Genomic DNA, 20,458 nt, shown 5'->3' with positions numbered 1-20,458 from the left:
AGTTAACTACTGATCTGTATTTTCTTATTTTTCAGTTTTAATTTAAATCTTACAGTTTTATAACAATATTGTAAAAGAAACTCAATAGTGTAGATCTAAAGAAGCTTCATTATTAGCCTGTAAAAATAATTGTTGACATAAGGATTCTACCTAGAAAGGCCTCATGATTGGCAGTCACATACTTTCTTAGAGGTATTTTATCCTTCCTATATGTACTTCTTGGCCACTAAATGATGGAAACATATATGTCCTTATTGCCAAAGTATGTTCCATTTACTGGAAAGAGTAATAAGTGGGATAAACACTATAACAGATTCATATTACACAGAAAACTTTCCAGGTCCTTCTGCCCTGCTCTCAAATATTCTTAGCATTCACAAATACCTGCAAATGTTTAAGAGAGACAGAAAGAAAATGATTCAGTATCATACTACACAACTTTCCCAGACTAATTCTCCTAAATATCTCAGGTATCTCAATATTAGGTAGGAAGACAAAAAAAGCAAGTCCCTTCCAGACACAACATAATCTAGAGGACAGAAAAATGCATCAAATCTTCCAGCAATACACTTCCCTGTTTTACTTCTCTTTAATTTCAGCCTATCCTAACAGGTTCTATAAATCAAAGTTTCTATATTAGATCAGCTTTTGACCTAAAAAATTATTCTGGTTTGTATTAAGCACTTCACTCAACACAACATCACTCAATATCATTTGTTCATTATTGATTTGTACCTCAAAAACTTCTTCATCCAGAATCCTGGTTCCAAAGACAGTGATGCCATTGGTGTCCACGACTGTTTTGTCACTTCTGTCAAGTGGTTTTGTAGTTTTTTTGGTGCAGTCAACAATCATTGTAACACTCTTTTTCTCCACGCTAATAGCTACTCGATGCCACCTATTAAAAAAACCCAACATAACTCTACTGTAATTTATGTTTTTAAAACTATGTCATTGTGTTCTTATTAAGTCAGATAAAATTTTAAATCTCTCCATTTATTTCCTTTTTTCATACGTGCACAAATGTACACAAAGTTTTAAATATTTCCTGTACATATTCTGTCCCTTAACACAAATGAATCTGATCCATAAGTCACTGTGAATATCCTATGCAAGATAAAGTTCAAGCTGACCTTCTCTGCAGTTTTAATCAAAGAATATTAGCAAACTAAAATTATAAGTGTTTACATTTTACAGATTGACTGATCTGACAGCAGATTTTTTTTTACTCATGTGTTTGATTTTCCAAATTACTTAAGGAATTACTTGAGCAAATATAATTAACCCAGCAGCTTATTATTTATTATTTACATTTTAACATTTGTTCTGTATAATAAACCACAAAAATTTTACCATGTTCCTTTGCTTATTTGAATGTATCCCATAGCTATAGAGGTTTTTCAAATATGTACAGCAGTTCCAACATAGATGCTTTTCCAGATCCATATACTTACAAATGCCACCATTTCTGCAACACTAGCCTTGCATACATAATATTCACCAAAAAGTGAATGAAGTGATTCACAATACTGACAAGTGCCTGTGTTTTATTTTAAAAGACATTTGAGAATAAAGTTTAATACAATTTGCCCAATTCTACTATGTTCTTTATAAGACTTTATTAATAATCATGACAGACTACTTTAATTTAGTAAGCCTCTCTCAACTCAAAGATCTAAGAGCAAGAGCAGACCACTCTGCAATCTAGCATGGAGCAAAGTGTTAAAGAATTTTTGAGAGACCAGGGCAAAAAGTTTCAAAGTATGTCATGTAAGTGACTGGTAGGAGGAAGGCTGGAATCAAATTATTTTAGTTGGCTTTTTTGGCATTAAGGTTGCCTAAATCAGAGAGACAGCTTAGATCGTTACAAAGAGCTTCTGCGTATCAAAAGGAACACCTTGAAGCTAATGGAATCTGACTGCTAAACAGTATCACTGAGCCAGAACTGTAATTCCATGTTTTCTCTGGAACGCGGTTAAACATTATCATTATAAAAGCAAACTGGCCATGCATCCTCAGGCACATTACACTGTTCACACTTTTTAAATATATCTCATTTTGAGATGAAGATTGTTGTCCTAGATCCTTCATAAAATAGCTGAGTCAGAAGAAAGTTGTCAGCCTATCTTTTGAAAGCATGTAGAAGCCGAAAGCATGAAATCATGGCTCACTGTGGACAGGATTTACTCCAGTTGATTTAGAAGTTGTATAATCTCACTGCAGGAAATCGTACCAAACCAAGTTCATTTTTATTTCTTAGTTTTTGTCAGTTTCTCAACATTTTGGGGGAAATTCTGAAATCTATGTAAAATCTTTGTTATTTAGCAAAAGTCAATTAAAAAAAAGTTTGCTGCTTTGTTTTAACACTCCTTCTGCTAGGGAAATGCATCAAGTTTAGGTTTTGTGGTGTAAATCCATTGCCTGGTAATACAAGGCCAAGAAGACAATTAATTTTTTTTCTCCTTTATTGCTTTATAAATGTAATTCATTACAGTTCAGTTTTGGCCCTTCCTTACTGATTTGTTTTCTTTTGCTTTAGTAATATTCACTTCTGTGTATCTCTGAAGGCTGTGGCTGCTCTTCCTGGACTGAAGCACAGTAAATAAAAAGTTTTTGAAAGAACGAATGTCCTTTTACAAGCACTGGAATGACATTCCCAGAGAATGACTGCTCATCTACAAAGCTATCAAAAATTAACAACTGCCTTAATAATGCAACTGGTGTTTGAGATTAATTCCTTTACTGGGGGTGCAGCGTAAGTCCTTGCAGCACTTCAGATTAATTGTCCAGATTCTTCTTCCCTGATTTCATTACACATATATATCTCAAACCACCATCTTATTGATCTTTTGGCTTGGGATAGGAGAAATTCTATGCACTTTTGTCAACTTGTCTTCACTCTGCCTACCACCTTCAAATGGACCAGACAATTCTTCTAGTGGACTATTCCTTGAGACTTTTTGAAAACAGTTTCTTTCTATATTCCACAGGAAGAATCTTCATAGATTTAGTTTTGGTGGGTTTAACTTTTATGACTATTTCCTCACTCTTCATTTATAGAAATGGCAAACAAGAAAGGTAGTTTGCTTTATTTGTAGCTGTATACAACATTTGAAGCTGGAACTGTAGTCTGCTGCAAAGGTTCTCTGATTTTGTACCACAGCAGTCAAACTAGCTAGAAACCACATTCCTGATTCATTTAAATATTTAAGAAAACATTTGTAAATACCATAAGCACCCACACAGTGGTCTGTGGCATTGTTTCTCACTTTAAAATTTTATACTTACTTGCCATCAGCGATGTTGACTGTTCTGAAAAGTGGATAGTCTTCTGGGGCAGGTTTTCCATTTTGGTCTTCAAACAGGAATACAGGGGATCTACCAACTTCAACACCTACTTGCTGAATTCCTTGCTCATTATAGATAGACAGAAGGAAAGACTGGATACCCTTTTTAGGTTTTACTGTCATTAATATTGAAAAATCTTCTGGAAAATCTCCACCTGTAAACAAAGTTATATATACAGTTATAAATACAGAAAAGATGAAACCATTTTTGAAAAGTTTACATTTTTTCCATAAGCACAGAGGATCTAGCATACAAACTGTTGGGGTTTTCTAATTCTCAAAAGCGAGTACATAAAAAATGATATTAGGAAAATTTTTTCTATCTTTTTTTTCATTGTGGTCTCACTTTAATTCCTGAAAGATATACCTTAATGGTTCTTAAAAACATAATTTGTAAACCATAAAATCATAGAATGGTTTGGTTTTAAAGGGACCTTAAAACTCACCTAGTGCCAACCCCCACCATGGGCAGGGATGCCACATACCAGACCAGGGTGCTCAGGGCCCCATCCAACCAGCCTTCAACACTTCCAGAGTCGGGGCATCCCCAGCTTCCCCAGGCAACCTGTTCTAGTGTCTCACCACCCTCTGAGTAAGGAATTTCTTCCTAACATCTAATCCTACTCTCTCTTCTTTAAAACTGATTCTCCCTGTCCTATACTACGTGTCTGTGTAAATAGCCCCTCACTCTCTTTTATAAGCCCCCTTTAAGTACTGGAAGGCCACAGTGAGGTCTCCCCAAAGCCTTCTCTTCTTCATGCTGAACAATGCCAGCTCTCTCTCCTTTGTGGAGAGGTGCTCTAAATCTATTGTGAATTCCTGTAATAATACAATATATGAAAGAACCACGATAGTTTCACATTCATTATTTTTTCTATTCATCTTTTGTTTAGCGATCTTCTAATTTAAAAGTGTGCACTACAATTTCACTCAACATAATAAGCATCTCTGCTATAGCAAATACACTTCCAGGCACTTTAATAGCCCTTGATAACCACTTATTTTAGTTTCTCTCTTACAACATACATTTGAGTCTTTCTAGCATTATATTATGCATAACATCGAAAAAATATTTAACTAGTTTTATTTAATGGGAGATTTAGGCAAAACCAAAGAACACCAATTTTCATTTATTTCCTGATGCTTTCGCTTTGAAATATAGATGATATAAAGGAAGTACTGAAATACTGCTCACATTGAATCTTGTGGTAAATCTGCATTTCACTTGATGTGAAACTCTATTAGGCTTAATAACAAACAAAGTGTAAGACTGAGATTCTAAAATTAAGAATATTGGATCTGGATCCATGTGGCTTCAGGTACAATTTGACATACAAGAAATAGACAAGAAACTAATAATAACATTGGCAATGCAACTTTGTATGCATGAGAGTGGATAAACTGTTCTTAAAAATTTTAATATAATAATAGAGTAAGCTCTAATAAAATAACATGCTGCATTTTTGTAATTAATAAAAGTACGTAAAACTTCATCAAACTCTGATTTAGGAATTTCTTCTTCTAATGGAGAAAATGTAAGATTTTTTCCAAGACAAGTATTGTGGGAAAAGTCTTTAAAGATTCTAGAGTATTCTGTGAAGACAAGTTTCTACTTCTTTAATTACAATATGAAAACAAAACGCATAGAACTTCCCTTGTGCTTTAAATGATATATTACTCTTCTAAAACAGAAAACTTACACTTATTATATTGTCTGCTGCAATAACATTTTGTGTGCTTTCTACTGGTTTTTTACTTTTTTTTATAGAAGGTTTTTGAAACACTCTAGTAATATAGGCTATGTTTATACATCATTTTGACATCTTATTTTGAAGGGATCAAAGCTCAATAAATATGAAACGTTTCATTTACTCTGGTGAGTAAATGGTGGTAAAGGTTTCTCATGACAAGGTAAAGCAGAATAAATTAAACTGTATGTTATACCTTTTGATGTCAGAGCAAATAGATGACAAAAAATGGAAAAGAGAAGACGACTGTCAACAAAGGCCAAAGAAACTATTCAAAAAGCACTAAGCACTTGCCCTATCTGCACTGTTAATCTGAAAGATATGTTGAAAATGCTTAAGGCAGGTGATACTAATTCAGCTTGTCTGGGCATGTGCTCTTCAAACTGATAAAATCCTATTGAAATAAAACTGGGAGCTTTCTAAGAAAAGTGACTGAAAATGAGTCACGTGCCTCAGTTCAGTAGTTTCTGTCATCACTTCTATGACATAATATTCCCAAATGTTGAATCTACTTTGTGTAATTATAAGCCAATTTCTTTCAGAGTTTTGATTGAAAAAGTCAAAAACTAAATGACATTCTAACATGTAAAACTGAATGTATTCCTATGTATATACAGTTCATGGACACACATCTGGAATAATTACCAAAGTCTTCTCAAGTGCTTTTAAATTTCTTGTTTATTGGGATGGTTCTATTTGAACAATAACTAAAAATAACAATTGGAGGGAAACTATCTAGAAAAATCTTTGTATGCATCTGGGTCATTCCTATATGCTTTTGTAAATGACAACTAAGGGTATGTAAACAAACTGTACAACTAAATCTAAGCACTTATCATTACAATTATATACTGCCTTCCAGCCAGTGCAATCAAAGCCTATTATATTTTGGGAATTTGGTAAATATTACTAAATTCATATTTTTAATAGATGGATATATTGCTGGATATATTTTGATTCCTGATGAGTTACAGGAGTCAGATGAAAGTAAGGATGGGATGCATTACAGCTTGTGTTGTTAAGTTAAAATGATATTTCACCACTTGATCTTATCTTGGATATCTTCTATAGTCTTTCTACTGTTACAGAGCACTAAGAAAAAGGGACATGATCACTAAAATATCTTTAGGAATATTCTGAAAAAGGAAAATTTCTTGTGGTCGGGAGAGAGGATGCTTATTCCACAAGACTCAAAAGGAAGTAATTACCATAATCACCCCCCAAAAATTGTTTCAGTGCTTTTTTACTAATGTAAAGGATAGTAGGACATTTTCCTGTATTAAGCAAAGTTTTATACTGTGGGTGAGCAATGCTTTTCTCTGTCTGCTGCACGCAGAAGTGTTACGACGAATTGGTAAAATCAAGAAAACTCATTCCCGTTGTAAAGCAGAAACTAAAAGCATAAATAAGAAGAGTACCTAAATTATGATAGTCAAAGGCTATAGAAATTTATATGTCAGCCAATATGTTCTGGCATTCAAGAATTATAAGAACAGTTATAACTGCAGCTGCCAGATTTCCTCTTTATACTACAATCTGATTCATGAATAAGTGCCAATCAACCCAAGCTCTCAGACTTCCAGCTCTAGATTCTCAGGTTTTGATTTAGCAGAAGGTGTTTGCACTGCTCTAAACGTTTTTTAAAAAAAAATAACAGTGATTCCAAGTCAGTTTAATCTTCTGTTCAGTTGTATTTGAATACTCATTTAAAGCTTTTTGTTGAACCACTTTGTTTCAATCACACACATTATAAAACTCAGACTATAAAGGTGCCTGCTTATTGCACTGTGCAACTTGTGCAGTTTTTCAATTCATAATCACAGAAACAAAGATTGGGTAAGGTTGGAAGGGACCACAGTGGGTTATCTGGTCCAACCTCCCTGCTCAAGCAGGTCTATCCAAGAGCACATGACACAGGATTGCATTCAGGGGGTTCTGGAATATCTCCAGTGAGGGAGACTCCACAATCTCTCTGGGCCAGTGTGTGGTCTCTGGTACAGTACAGAAGTTCTTCCTCATATTCAGGTGGAACTTCCTGTGCATCAGTTTCTGCCCATTGCCTCGTGTTCTAGTGGTTGGCACCCTGGAGCAGAGCCTGCCTCCATCCTCTTCACACCCCTGCTTTAGATATTTATATGCATTAGTGAGGTCCCCTCTCAGTCGTCTCTTCTTGAGGCTGAACAGGCCCAACACCCTCAGCCTTTCCTTGTAAGGAAATACAGTGGAGCATTTTTGCATTTTTTTTTTTTTTTTAAAGAAAGAGCAGTCCCTATTCTGCTATCCTTACTAAGGTGAAGAAGTATTTAATTGCAAACATAGCACGTGTATAGCATGACATTATAGACTAATGTGCCATTCAGTGAATGATATTTTCAGCTGGATAGCTCTGTCAACTACATCCAACTTAGTTGAGAGGATATATTCAAACATGAAGAACTGCGTTAAAAAATACTATAAATATTATATAAGTAGTGAATTGTGCTTTGATTTTCCATCAATAATAAAATGATGAATTAAGGGAACATGTAAGTTGCACTTGAACTGTGTAGAGCTGTTTCTCATGTTGCTCTGGGAACAAAATATTACTACAAAATAAAGCCTGTTTAACCCTTTTAGAGATCTGGGTGATATCTATGTGATTGCTACTTCGAAAGACAAAAAAAAAGTATTTTTCTTTGCCTCATCTAATCTATATGTTTATAGACAGACTTGTTCAAACTCTGCATGATGTGTCAAAACAGAAAATTCATGTTTCATGATTTTGGTTTTTAATATTCTTACTATTAATTCCCTCAACAGTTTGAGTCAAGTGACAAGTGACAGCAAAATAATGCAATAAAAGTCTCTCTGCAACATCCAAAGAATCTTTCTCAAAATTTGGCTATTTCATTTTGGAGAAATTTGAGAGAAGATGGAATCAGATTATCAGCTTTCCACAATTAGCCTTGTTTAGTCCCCCAAGTACCCAGATACTCTGAGGCAATTCTTGAAAGATGGTACTTCTGGGAATGACTTTGCAATGGCCAATGACAACTCACTCCTATCACCGTAGTAATACTCCAGGAAGTACTACTACTTTAGAATGGCCTGCCAAAACAGAAGGAAATTTGCCAAAGCCACCACACCAGGTTTCCACCAGATAGCATCATGAAAGAACAGGTGATATGACTTACAAGTCAATTCTGGCAGTGACATAATTTGACAAAGAGCTTTATAACTGAAGCCAATAAAAACTTAATTACGTATACAGGCCCAACTCTAGGAATAACAGAAGTGGTACTGATGATGTGCTTTAGATACCATAAAAACACAGGCAGTAAAGTAACAGCTTTCTGACAATCTTACCTGGGTACAGCTGCTTTGTTGGGGCACTCAGCTGTGCAGTTTTTGAAACTCTGTAAGCAACATCCGATCCTTTTGAATTCCTTCTGTTTGTGCAAAATCCTGCTGTTCTTGATATTCCTTCTGGTGAATTGTGAAATTCTAATGCTTTTAGCACATCAACAGGTTCAGCTGACAAAGGAAAAAAAAAACCCTCAACAAAAAGAATTACTCATCTTGCATGTCTACAGTACACAGCCTCCAAAAAGGATATGAATTTCATTGCAAAAGCGTGTGTGTAATCCAAGCAGTAGCTGCATTCTATTTTGATTTATTGCACATTACTCCTACACCATAATAATATTTTAACAGGATTATTCATTTTTAAATATGTAGATGTTCATCCCATCCAACATAATTTTTATGATTAGATTTTCAAACTACTTGACTACACATGGAAAATCATAATTTTGCAAACGCGGAGTCTTGGTGATTGAAACTTACAATACACACTTTTAATATGTGATTTTTAAGAAGTGGAACTTATTTTCAAAATTAGTACAAAAGTTTCAGAAACATTCAAGTGCCAATAATCTGCTACCAGAAAATCATCTGTTGCTAACATTAAAATATGATCTGATTATATATAACGTCTTTCTCAGACACAAAGTGATAAGGAAGCAGCTAAACTAATTTCTCATCCAGTTAGAGGAAGAAAAATGTACCTGCTTTGCCTGCAAGGACTGAATGGACTGAATCACATATTCCATTATTTCCAAGTTAAAATGCAAATGGATGTGGTTTGTACTTTCGAGACCAAGTACAATAAAATTCCATTTGTGCTCAGCAATTTAAAGTTGAAATCCAGAGCTGTTACTGCACTCACATTGATGCAAATTAAAGTAAACAAGAAAGCATATATATGTATACAAACACGTATAGAAAGCCAACAACAAAGCCTTAAGCTATAAAAGTTCTCTGTGGTAAAAGGACAAGGTACTGGATGGACAAGCACTTAACAGAGGCAGTGAGAGAAAACAGTTTGTAAATTACACATCTTGGGAAAAATTAAGGTGCTCATTGTCATGCCTCCTATGGATCCCTTCGCTAATGTATTTTTCTGAGTGGAAACAGAATTTCAATAGACTTTTTTTTCTCTGATTCTGTTCCGCAGTTTTTACATTGGCAAATTCATAACCACTTTATCTGGACAGGCAAAGTTTTACATGACTTTCACTGTGAAAGCTGAGAAATGTGCTTGGTAGATTTGACCTTACTTCATCCTTGAACTGCACTGTGGCATTAACTACAGCTGATTTATTGCCTGCTATCATTCACTTTACATGTCAACAAAATATCAATGTAAGGCCCAAAATACCACTGCGGATGAATATTCAACTATTTGAACAGCTATTTACAAACAAGTGGAAGACTGTAAAAACACAGGCCAAGTATTAGTCTTACCTCTGTGTTGAGTACTGACAAAAAAATTTTAATGGATATAATGTATTTTCTATAGGTGTTCCACACAATTCTAGTTACTACCATACTGAAGGAACTCCCACTCTTTTTTCCTGGTAACTGATGCCTATTTTTGCTTTACTTATAATAATTTGAACCAGTAAAGTAACGTAGAATCAGTCACTAGAAATATTAGTAAAAATTCCAATTCGCTGTATAAGTCAACCACTGCTACATTCCTTTTCCCTTTGCTCTTTTCTGTAATTTGCACCAGATTCTTCATTATTTTTTAGAATAATGGCCTTTCTTTGCCTGGCTGACTGGGAGACTATTCACCCATAAACAAGATTATTCATTACTCCCTGCTAGTTCTCCTGCTAAAAAACCTCCAGACAAGAAACAGAGTAATAATAGGACAATCTTTAAACCACAAATTCCAAATAATAAGAACAAATATTCTTGCTAATAGTCCACAGCTGACTATTTATTTATTTCTGCAAACTGTGATTCACAAAACATAAAATAGCAAAAGAACTAGTCAGTTTAAAAGAATTTCTAGAAGTGTAATTTGTCATAGAAGTGACAAGTTAGATGAAGTAACGATTTCTACAGAAATGACAAGTTACATGAAGTAATTAATGTAAAAAAAGGTAGTCTGTCTCCAAAGATAAGGTGGCTGACCCATTAAATACATACAGATCACAAGTAACAGAAACTGCTTCCCTAATTTATATCAAAGATTTCAGACAGCCACTTCAAACAGCATTAATAAAGTAAAGTGGTTTTTTAGAAGTCTTTAGATAAACTGGACAGGCACGTAAAAGATGCATGGCTCCTCCTGCATCATGCCTAGTGCTACCATATAGTGAGGTTTCTGCAGAAGACCCCTCTTTTTGCTAGTAGAAATTTTGTCTCAGGGAATTTCAGGATTTTTTTAATATATTTCCTGTAACTATTGCAGCGGTTGGAACAAGCATTCAGTAGGCTTGACCATGTTGCCACTACATCAGTCTCCAAATTCTTGATGAGCTCACTGTGCAGATAATCTGCTCAGTGCATATACAGAAAGCAGTAGATGCTGTTACCACAGAACACACATGTAGGAATACAGTCTAAAATGAACAGCTCCTGAAAAACTGCAGTGTAGGCCCCCACTGGTTAGAGGTAACCTGTTCAAGTGTAAAGGACAATGAGAAGTCCTCCCACAGCCAAAACTGCTTGCCTAGAGGACCAGGGAGGGAGGCAGGAAGACAACTCACAGTCAGAGAAGAGCATAGTCTGGAAGCTTTCACCTGAAACTATGGCTTCTCTCTGCCAGTTTTCATAGGTTCTGCAGTGCTCAGCATCACTGTATCCTGAGAGCTTCCATTTTTCCTGAAAACTGCCTCTTCTCTAGCATGCTGCTCCCACATGAGTTCTGGGAATGTGAAGAAATAACCAGAAAGAGCACCAATGCTAAGGGCATACAGTTTGCCTGTTTGTGTGGTCCAGAAACTAAGATTACAGCTTGTACTTACATGGGGCAACATTAGTATAACCCATATATTGACAGATCAAGGGTCTCCCACAAGACCTTCCTTGCAGCGCATAAAATAGCTTTCCTAAATGATTTACCTTCTATTTAATTTCCTTGGATAATTTTCTGAAAAAGTAAAGAAAACTGCAGATTAATGTTATATGATGTGATGCTTTTGCATCTTTCCAATTTGGTGCCAAAATTTCAGATGGTAAGGAAATAATAAATAAGCATCATGCAAATAGTTCCCCGGTTCTTGGGACGCAGTTAATTCTCCTTATGAAACTTAGACATCAGCTTTGAAAACTCAACTGTTTGCCAGGCAAATTCAACAAAATACAAGATCCAGATGCGGAAAATAGGTCCCTTATGCAGATGTTTATGGCCATGCTGCACTGCTACTTCAAGGTCACCTCTTGCAGGCAAGCCAGACAAAGTCCCAAGATAACCCTGTGAAAAGAAGATCGTGTTCATCAGGGCAAGCCTGCAGTTTTCAGCCTAAGCTCTCCTGAGTTTCAGACTGCAATCAAAATGCAAGTTTCCACTCTGCTACTTTTCCACTGATATAAAATCAACTGCAGGGGATTATTCTTCTCACTAATGATTATAGTGCAAAGTTCAACAGCATATGTCCTTGAGTCAAAAGAGTTCAGAAAGACATGTGCAACTTTCACTGCCACTGAAAGACTGCAGAGTAGTAGCCAGAGGAGAAGTGTTTAAAAATTATGGGATTTTTGGTATGGTAAAGGTGCAGTATTCAGAAATCCCTTTTTGGAAAACAGAATTGCATGAGATGGGAACCTGAGTGTTCCAGTATCTTTCAAGATACCAAAAAGTTAATCATTTAGCTCCATCATAAGTCCCTGGTTTTCAAATAAAAAGAAGATAAAGCACATGAACAAAAATTAGTGGTATAATATCTTAAGACCCAAAATAACTTGTAACTTGCAATATTTAAAATTGTAGAGCCAAATACTGTGGTATTACTGAAGTACATCCATTCACTCAACGAGCTTCCATATTTATAGTGGTATGGATAAGAATATTTGGTCCAAAGCATTTCATATTAAATATAGCTTCAAAGTCATATTCAATCTTCCTTTGCTTTCCCTTTAGCTTTCTTCTATTGTAACTAAATAGGAAACTTAGGGGGAAAAAAAAGATGTTGGCAGAAATATAAAATGTTCTAAGCTACTTTAAATGGTACTAAAACATGTGTAAGAGCACATAAATTAAAAAGAAGAAAGTAAAAAACACCCCAAACTTCTGTCAGCATATCTCTGCTGGAAATAGAAAGAATTCAGTGGAGTTAAGTGGATGCTAGATCACACTTTTATACTGCTGGGTCAGGAAAGATTATCACAAGTCAACAACATGAGGGAAATTTCATGTGTTTTCTGTTTATTTGGAAAGGAGGAAGGTAAGTAAAAATTGACTACCAATTCTGGTTAGCATTTTCAAGCCTAGACTTTCTCTATGTACAATGATACATTTGTTCTAAAGGCTATGACAATGCATACTATTAAATGAAATAATAACCACATATTGTAAAAATATAATGCTATTAAAGACTGAAAAAGAACATTATTATCATGTAGTTAAAAACATCACAGCTTTCACTGCACTTCACAATCTCTAAACTGAAACAAAACTTGTGATATATCATTCTTATTAATACTAATACTACACATATGGATCAAATTATGATACCTTTCTGTTGCATTATACCCAACAACTACTACCATCGCTCAATGTTGTATCTTCTGGAGTTAAACAGAATCTGATGAAAACAGCAGATTCATTGCTGATATGTTATAATGTCACAAATGTAAATAACACACATTATTCAAGTCCAGAGGACTTGCTTCCTTCACTTAGATTTCTTGATATTTGAGCTGGAATCTATTACATAACATGGCTCTGCCTTTCTCTTGGTGGAAACTGTCCATGGTGGAGGTTCCCAGGTACCATAACAAGTCATGATATCAGAGAAAGGAGTGACTGAGAAACTGTACAACAGTGCAGAAACTGAAGCCCTTTGGACACGTAGTCTGTGCTGATGACTTATGCAACAGGTGACATCCAGTCTCCTTGTCTCAAGGATGACCCCAGTTTTCAGTAAAAGTGCTTAGCAATTCCCCATCTCTCTACAGGAATGCTTCTTGCAGGTGATCCATAACCCTAGGTAAAAGAATGCACTTTACAAGACAGGGACAAGTTGCAACAAATGCAAGAAAATTTGCATTGAAATGGTCATGTTGGGTTCATTACATCCGGATTTATTTAAACGTAGAGAGTAATTAAATAAACAGTGTTTAATAATATCTTAGTTTATTAAATATGTATCCTGTCTGTAACTGAGATCATGGTGAACTTAGTACCTTAGTAAAACGTACCTTAATAAAATTCCTTGTTTCTGCTTCAGTGGCCACCATTAAATTTCTGCATTGTAACAAAGCCCATCTGACACTGCAAAGGTAAACTGTACAGAACCCAAAAAAGATGGATCAACAGTGCATCTAATGGCAGCAATGTAATCTTTGGAATTATACCAGCCACAATAACTTCAGATAAAAGACTAAAATCTATACATACTATCTTTCTAGCTACAATCACATTTTAAAGTTAATTATCTTTATTTTAATAAATTTTCATTTATGAAAACATTTTGATTTACAACATGTTTTTTTAAGAAGTTTTACTCAAATCAAGTTAGTGAGTGACATTACTGTCAATGCTAGGTATGTAAATGTTAGGTCATTAACACATATAGAAAATAGAGCTGTATTGTTTCATGTAAGTAGAATGTTCTGTCCTGTATGACTCTAAGTAGTTAATGTACCTATGTCAATAAATTGACACTTAAGCATACAAAAAACTTGAGCTCCTGTTTCTTAGCATACATATCAGCTTCCATGTAGTAATTTAAGTCTGCTGCAGTCACAAATAAATTGACAAATTCTGTGTTATATTTGTTTCATTCATAGAAAACTACCTGAACATTCTATTACTGGAAACTTTTTTTTCAGAAGAAAAACTTAACTATCTACTTGTGCTTTTTCAGAAATTTTTTTGACCCATCGTTGGCTCCCAGACAGGTTTCTAACCTAGGTAAAGCTGTACTGAGAAGCAGTTTATATGTCAATTCCACGAGTGGCTGCAATTGCACACTGGTGTGGATCTCACTCAGTATCTCATGCCTTACTCAGATCTGAAGGGGTCAAACATTTAGAATCATCTCATCCCACATGTATGCACTGGTCCTCAGTAGACTTGGTATACATGCAGATTGAAAACATATTATTCATTGAACTGAGAACTTTTGAATGAGTTCGATTATTCCTTAAAAGATAACCATGGAAGTCAGAATGGACTTATCTAAAGGTCACACCTTGAGTTTTCTTCTATTTAACACTGAATGTGCTGTAAGACACTTAGAAGTTGCAGTGGGAATAGAGCACAGAACCTTTTCAGATAGGGTGTACCAAGCTTGACACCTATTGCCTTGCTATAAACTGAACAGCAAAGCATTTTTTAGCTGCAGATAAAGGTGTTGGTGCCTAAGGACCAAACAGTTCAAGAAAGACTGTTATTGAAGATAGGGTATATACAGGAAACAACCACCTGCATTTTCAGAAGGAAGGACTTCATTGTCAGGCCTCAAAGTGGAACTCTCCAGGATTGACAGGAAAGTGACTGCAGTGGCAACTTCTGGCTACAAAATTCATTCCCATAAGAAATTGTTTAGGGGATGACTCATTTAGACTAAAATATTTTTATTTCTGTTCAAATACCTAGTAAAGCAAAGAAATTAAAATCCCATTATATTAAATTAAAATCCCATTATATTTAGATTTTGGTCTGGTAGCTCCTGGGTCTTAGTCTCTTAATTTTGTGAGGGAGCTCAGGACCAATGACCCTTCCTTATTTAAAGGCTGTGTTCACCCACATAATTTGCAAGATGCTACTAGATTGCATGCTGGAGGACACACTTTAAATGCAAACAATAACAAAACTCAAGGGAAAAAAAAAGAGCCACTATTCTTTACTTTACAGATATAACTTAGCAAATGGAGGGCGCAACTCAGTGTTTGCCATACTGTTAATACCTCTAGTAACTTTGCCTTTCCATTTTTTTGATATAGTAAACAGTATTTTTACAATTAACATTATTATGTGTTTTTGCAATAAAATAAACAGGTAACTTCAAGTTATCATAATTCTTCAGCAATGCCTTTTTCTTTATTGATGTGAAAGTGCAAATTTATCAGTGATGACTCCACAAAGCACCTTTAAGAGTTACAATCAATAACTCCTTATTAGTGAGATACAGCCCTGGAGTAGAAAAGAGCTTACTTTGCCCCCATAAAAAGAATTATTTGAGAAATTTAGGAAGACTAATGTCTCTAAATTACTATTATTTTACTTCATATTTTTGCATGGAAATAGGTTTCATTCTGCCAGTAATCTGTTCCAATGGAACCACTGCAAAAACTAAAACTTAAAGAACATTGAAACATTAATCTTCAGTTCTAAATGTAGTGTTTTTTCAAAGTTTTAGTCCAGTTTTATGTCACTGTAACAGATCATTTAAAATGTACTAGCTGTTACAGTCTGGTAGGTAGGCTAAAATGTGTATATTTCTTGAGTATTAATGAAGGGACTCCTTATATTTGTAGACAAGACTTACAAAATAGGCTACCTATGGTTAGATTTCTAGGTATATACTTAGGGACTTAAATAGGAGGTACTGGCTGCTCTACAGGTTTTTGAAACCATGCTATCCATTAGAGGCATAATAGCCTACAGTTATTTAGTTTATTTACTTTTCTTAAAATTTTGAATCTTTATAAGTGCTCATTCTAAGGACCTTCCACGTATTCTAAAGCTGGGTAAGGATAAACACTGCTATGATGAAGGTTTCTGACACTCATTAAATAGTCCAAAGCTTAATGAATATAAGAGGTCTTTACCAGCAGCATTAGAACCTAGATTTGTTAAACTGCTAGCTTGTTGACCTGTAGGATACAAGACAAGGCCCATCTATTACTAGAAATCTGTGCTATTTCTAATGTGGTAAGAATATTTCTGTTTCTGTTTTTACCCTTAGACTTTTTACTTGTTGTGGGTACTTACGATGGATATCTTTTAAAACCACAAATACACAGAATTATTATTATCTCTACTTATTATTTTACTGTGTTCTTCATCTGGTGAGCATTAATACAGAAGTAAACATCCAAAAGCAGGAATTCAAAGGCACGTTATGCCCAAACGCTTCACTGAGCTTCCCAGTTCTTAGAAAGGACTCTATTACCTTCCCACTGCAGACTCCAGTCTCTGTATCCCAAGCAACGATTCCCTGCAGTTTGGCCATAGGTGTCTAAGCACTAGAAAAGGATCAGACACTTCTGTCCTCAGCATTTCCTACTGGCTAGCTCTGAGTAGAGCTGCCCTTCCTCACATGGTTTTGGGCCTGGCAGTCTGAGAATCCTAGCTCCACTGAGAGCCCAGACATGTAACAGAAGACTGCTCTGGGAGGAAGCATCAAATGCATCGGTTCTGCAGTGTCCTTTGTGAAGGTTCCAACACTTTTCATAGATGTTAACCAAAGGACTTCACAGAGCTGGATAAAATGAACTCTGTTTTATGGGCTGCAGAAGTGAGTTACAGAGCATCTTCAAGGTACAAAAATGAAACCAATTGAGTTGCCTAAAGTAATTACACAGTGCTCCTGAAAATCAAGCTGGGCTTTTTTTAAGGAAACTGAATACAAATTTATGAGATAAACCAAATGTATGTTGCCCTTATATATATTTCTAGAGACATACTTTAAGGTTGTTTTACCTGTTAAGAATTTTCCTATGTTAGCTTTTAGATTAATTATGTAATTGGGATCTTGACTGGTGACATTGTTAGAAGAACGTGTTATTGCAGTGCTTTCATATTTAATGATTATGAGAACTAGCGATTATCCAGATGCATATAGGAATGCTTTCAATGGCCTAGGATTGACTATTTCACCAACAGAAGCTTGTGTGAAATTGTTCAGAATTGGCTACTTCTGTTTCCATACCAGTTATTTGGAAATTTTTCATTGACTTCTTATGCTGCCAAATCTACTGAATACATTATAGTATTTCAAAGACTATGCGTATAGTTTAGGTATATATGGGATGCAATTTTGATACTCACCAACTACTAACTATAGCTCCTTTTAATGACCAATCTCTAACACTCATAAAGTAAAAAACACCCAACCAACCTACCAACTAAACAAAAACAAACCCCTCTAAAAAACCAAAAAACCACGAAAACCCTCACTCAAATCTCATTCTGAAAACAGTGGAAAACTTGTCTATATTCAGCTACAGGCTCAGATCTTTAACAACTTTAGCTTGCAGGCTGATTTATGTACTGGAAATATTCAGCAAAAAAAAAGAATATTTCTAGGTTTTGTTAGACTGCATAATTCTGGAGTGCAACCTAGATTTTGAGACTTTTTATCATATTTGTTTTATGTATTTTACCATAAAATGCGACTTTTTTATTACCCAAGACCTTCTTTGAGGCTAGATAGGTTTTACTTTTATCACTTGTTCAGCAACATTGACTGCAATCAAGCACTCAAGACCTGATGCTGATTCCATAAAAGGTTTCACCTGTTACCCCAGAAGATTGGGCTAGTTCATCATCTGGTGCAGACCTGTACTGATCCATGGGTTTACAACACTTTAACAGCTGTCTCCATATTTCTGTGGAGCTGTTCAATCATTTAGCACCACAGCAAAATCTATCAGGACTGCAGTCCAAGTGCCTAACTATTTTGAGGTCTCTGCTAAACATTCAAAAAGTTCTTTCTGTACAGACAGCAGACACGGTACTTTCAACTGTGAAAATCAGCAAAACAAGTATTACATTCTTGAGGTATCCAGTTTCTATTGCCTTATCAAAAAAAAAAAAAAAGACAGTCTAAAAAATGGTCCCTGCTACAGAACAGACAAGGTGTTCCCTCAGCAATTAAACATGAAAGAAACTGAGCCCACTTAAAAGTTTTGTTATCAAGCTATTTATTCAGAAATAACCCAAATAAGACTTCATAAGTAACTTCTAATAAATGGGAGTTTTCAAATGTGGAACTTTTGTACGTTTTTCAGCTTTAAGCACAGAATACAGCTAAGGACGAGATTTAGAAATGGTGCCATTTAAAATAATCCTATTTAATTTTATAGAGAAACAACTCATACGACTAAAAGTTTCCACCATACTGTCACTGATGTCAAAGGTATTCTCTCTCTTATGAGAGCAAGGCAAGGAAATCAGACTCAGTTCTCTATTCTACTAATATTAGCAGGAATTCCTCTTAAGCAGACAGCAAGGTTGTAAAATCCTGAACTTATTTTTTTTATAAACTATGAATGCTTGATTACTATGATAATTTGAGTAAGGTACACAGCTAAGCAACAGAGTAGGTAACACTTATTCTACAGCAATACTTTCACAATGTGACCATAATTTGACTCACAACTAAGTTAATTTGTATTACAGACAAAGCTTAGCTGCCACTGACATTATATATAGCAGGATCGTGATCTTTGTTTTTTTAAATCATCTATTATAATACATCTTTCAGTTTGGTTTGCAGAAAACACTTCACTTCCATAATATGAGCTCTGCCAAATCCCTTCTGTCTCACACACTGTGTGCGTTAACACTTTGACACACAGTGAAGTCCCAGACCTGAAATTCAAAGGTTTTACAACCCCTTATGTGTGCTAATGTGCTAAAAGGAATTTAAGTTTTGCCAGATTCTACTACTATTGCAATAACCGGGTCAACAATTAATCCTTACATTTACAGTCTGTAAACTTGGTATTTAATACCGAGTAGAACAGTTATAAGCCCTTGCAACAGGCATGTGTGTTAACCTAATTCCTTTTAAGCCACTGCTCTCTATTGTGTCCATTCAGAGGGCAAATCTTTATCACTGCATGAGACTTCACATTCTTAGAACATTAGAGATTTCTCCGAAGCTCTGCTTAATTTATTCCCCCCTATTATCAACAAATATTCAGAACAATGATAAATTAACCAATGCTAGGAGGATTTCTTCTGAAAAGAAGCAGAGTGCTCTACAGAGAAAAGAAAAGCAACTTCTTAATCTTGCTGGCAGATGGAAACCCTACTGTTTGCCACTGTACAAAACAAACCCGGAAAAGACATAATTGCTCCAGTCTGTTTTAGGTATAACTTCACGTCAGTAGTAATGTCATGGCTCCTTTAGTGTGCTGCAACTATGTTAGTATTAAGGGTTCTACTTGGAGAACATCAAGTAAGTTTAGGCATGACAATTGTAAAAATGAGTATGACAGCCTCTTTCCTACATTTTACAACTGCTGCAGACACCAAATTTACAAGCAACAGGGGGCTGGGGGTGGGTTGGTTTTGGTGTGGTTTTTTTTTTTTTCTACTAATCAGAACAAAAGATAGCACCAGGAAATGTTTTCTATCAAAGATTTTTTTTCCTACTGTCATTCCAAGTATAGGTGTCAGAGACAGATTATTTCAAGCCAAAACCACCGAGTATTTGTGGGTGTTCTATATGCACTTTTATACAGTTACATTTGTTAAGATATACATAAAAATGAAGTTGAGAAACTTCTTTTCTGCAGAGCTAGTAGAAAGACATAATTTCCTGCAGCCCAAATAGTCCTTTCTTGGATCCTTGTGGAGGCTCCTAAATTAAATGCAAAGACACACGCTCTAGAAAATTAACACCACATACCAGTCATTTTACTGTTTGATGTCTGCTGCTGCAGTTGAAATAATTATTTTACCTTATAAACAATTAAGAAATCTAAATTATATATCAAAACAGATGTATACGTGCACATCTCTCTCAAACTGGGAGATTGGACCATTTCACCTGCTGATCCTTGGGACTCGGAAAAAACTTCAGCTAGGACCACTAGCTGCATCTAGTGATGTCACTCTTTGATTTATTCATTTTTGCTGACTTTGTGAATATTAATCTTACAAACCCACACAAACTAACACGCAAAACA

General features: G+C 35.3%; 1 protein-coding gene across 2 annotated transcripts in view; it reads right to left on the bottom strand.

Annotated features, from left to right (window-relative positions):
* The window catches only part of COL11A1 (collagen type XI alpha 1 chain), a 133,571-nt gene that overhangs the window by 109,276 nt on the left and 3,837 nt on the right, over positions 1–20,458 (bottom strand). For both annotated transcript variants that reach the window (XM_018081750.2, XM_018081751.2), the window contains exons 2-4: positions 8,441–8,608; positions 3,289–3,502; positions 736–898 (exon numbers count right to left, since the gene is read on the bottom strand). In XM_018081750.2, coding sequence (XP_017937239.1) covers positions 736–898; positions 3,289–3,502; positions 8,441–8,608 — 545 coding nt within the window. The remainder of the gene's footprint in view (positions 1–735; positions 899–3,288; positions 3,503–8,440; positions 8,609–20,458) is intronic.

Source organism: Manacus vitellinus, unplaced genomic scaffold (genome assembly GCF_001715985.3).
Source record: "Manacus vitellinus isolate BGI_N305 unplaced genomic scaffold, ASM171598v3 scaffold_56_pilon, whole genome shotgun sequence".
NCBI classification, from domain to species: Eukaryota; Metazoa; Chordata; class Aves; order Passeriformes; family Pipridae; genus Manacus; species Manacus vitellinus.
The sequence above is the reverse complement of the archived record's forward strand: the minus strand, read 5'-3'. Positions and strand labels throughout refer to the sequence as shown.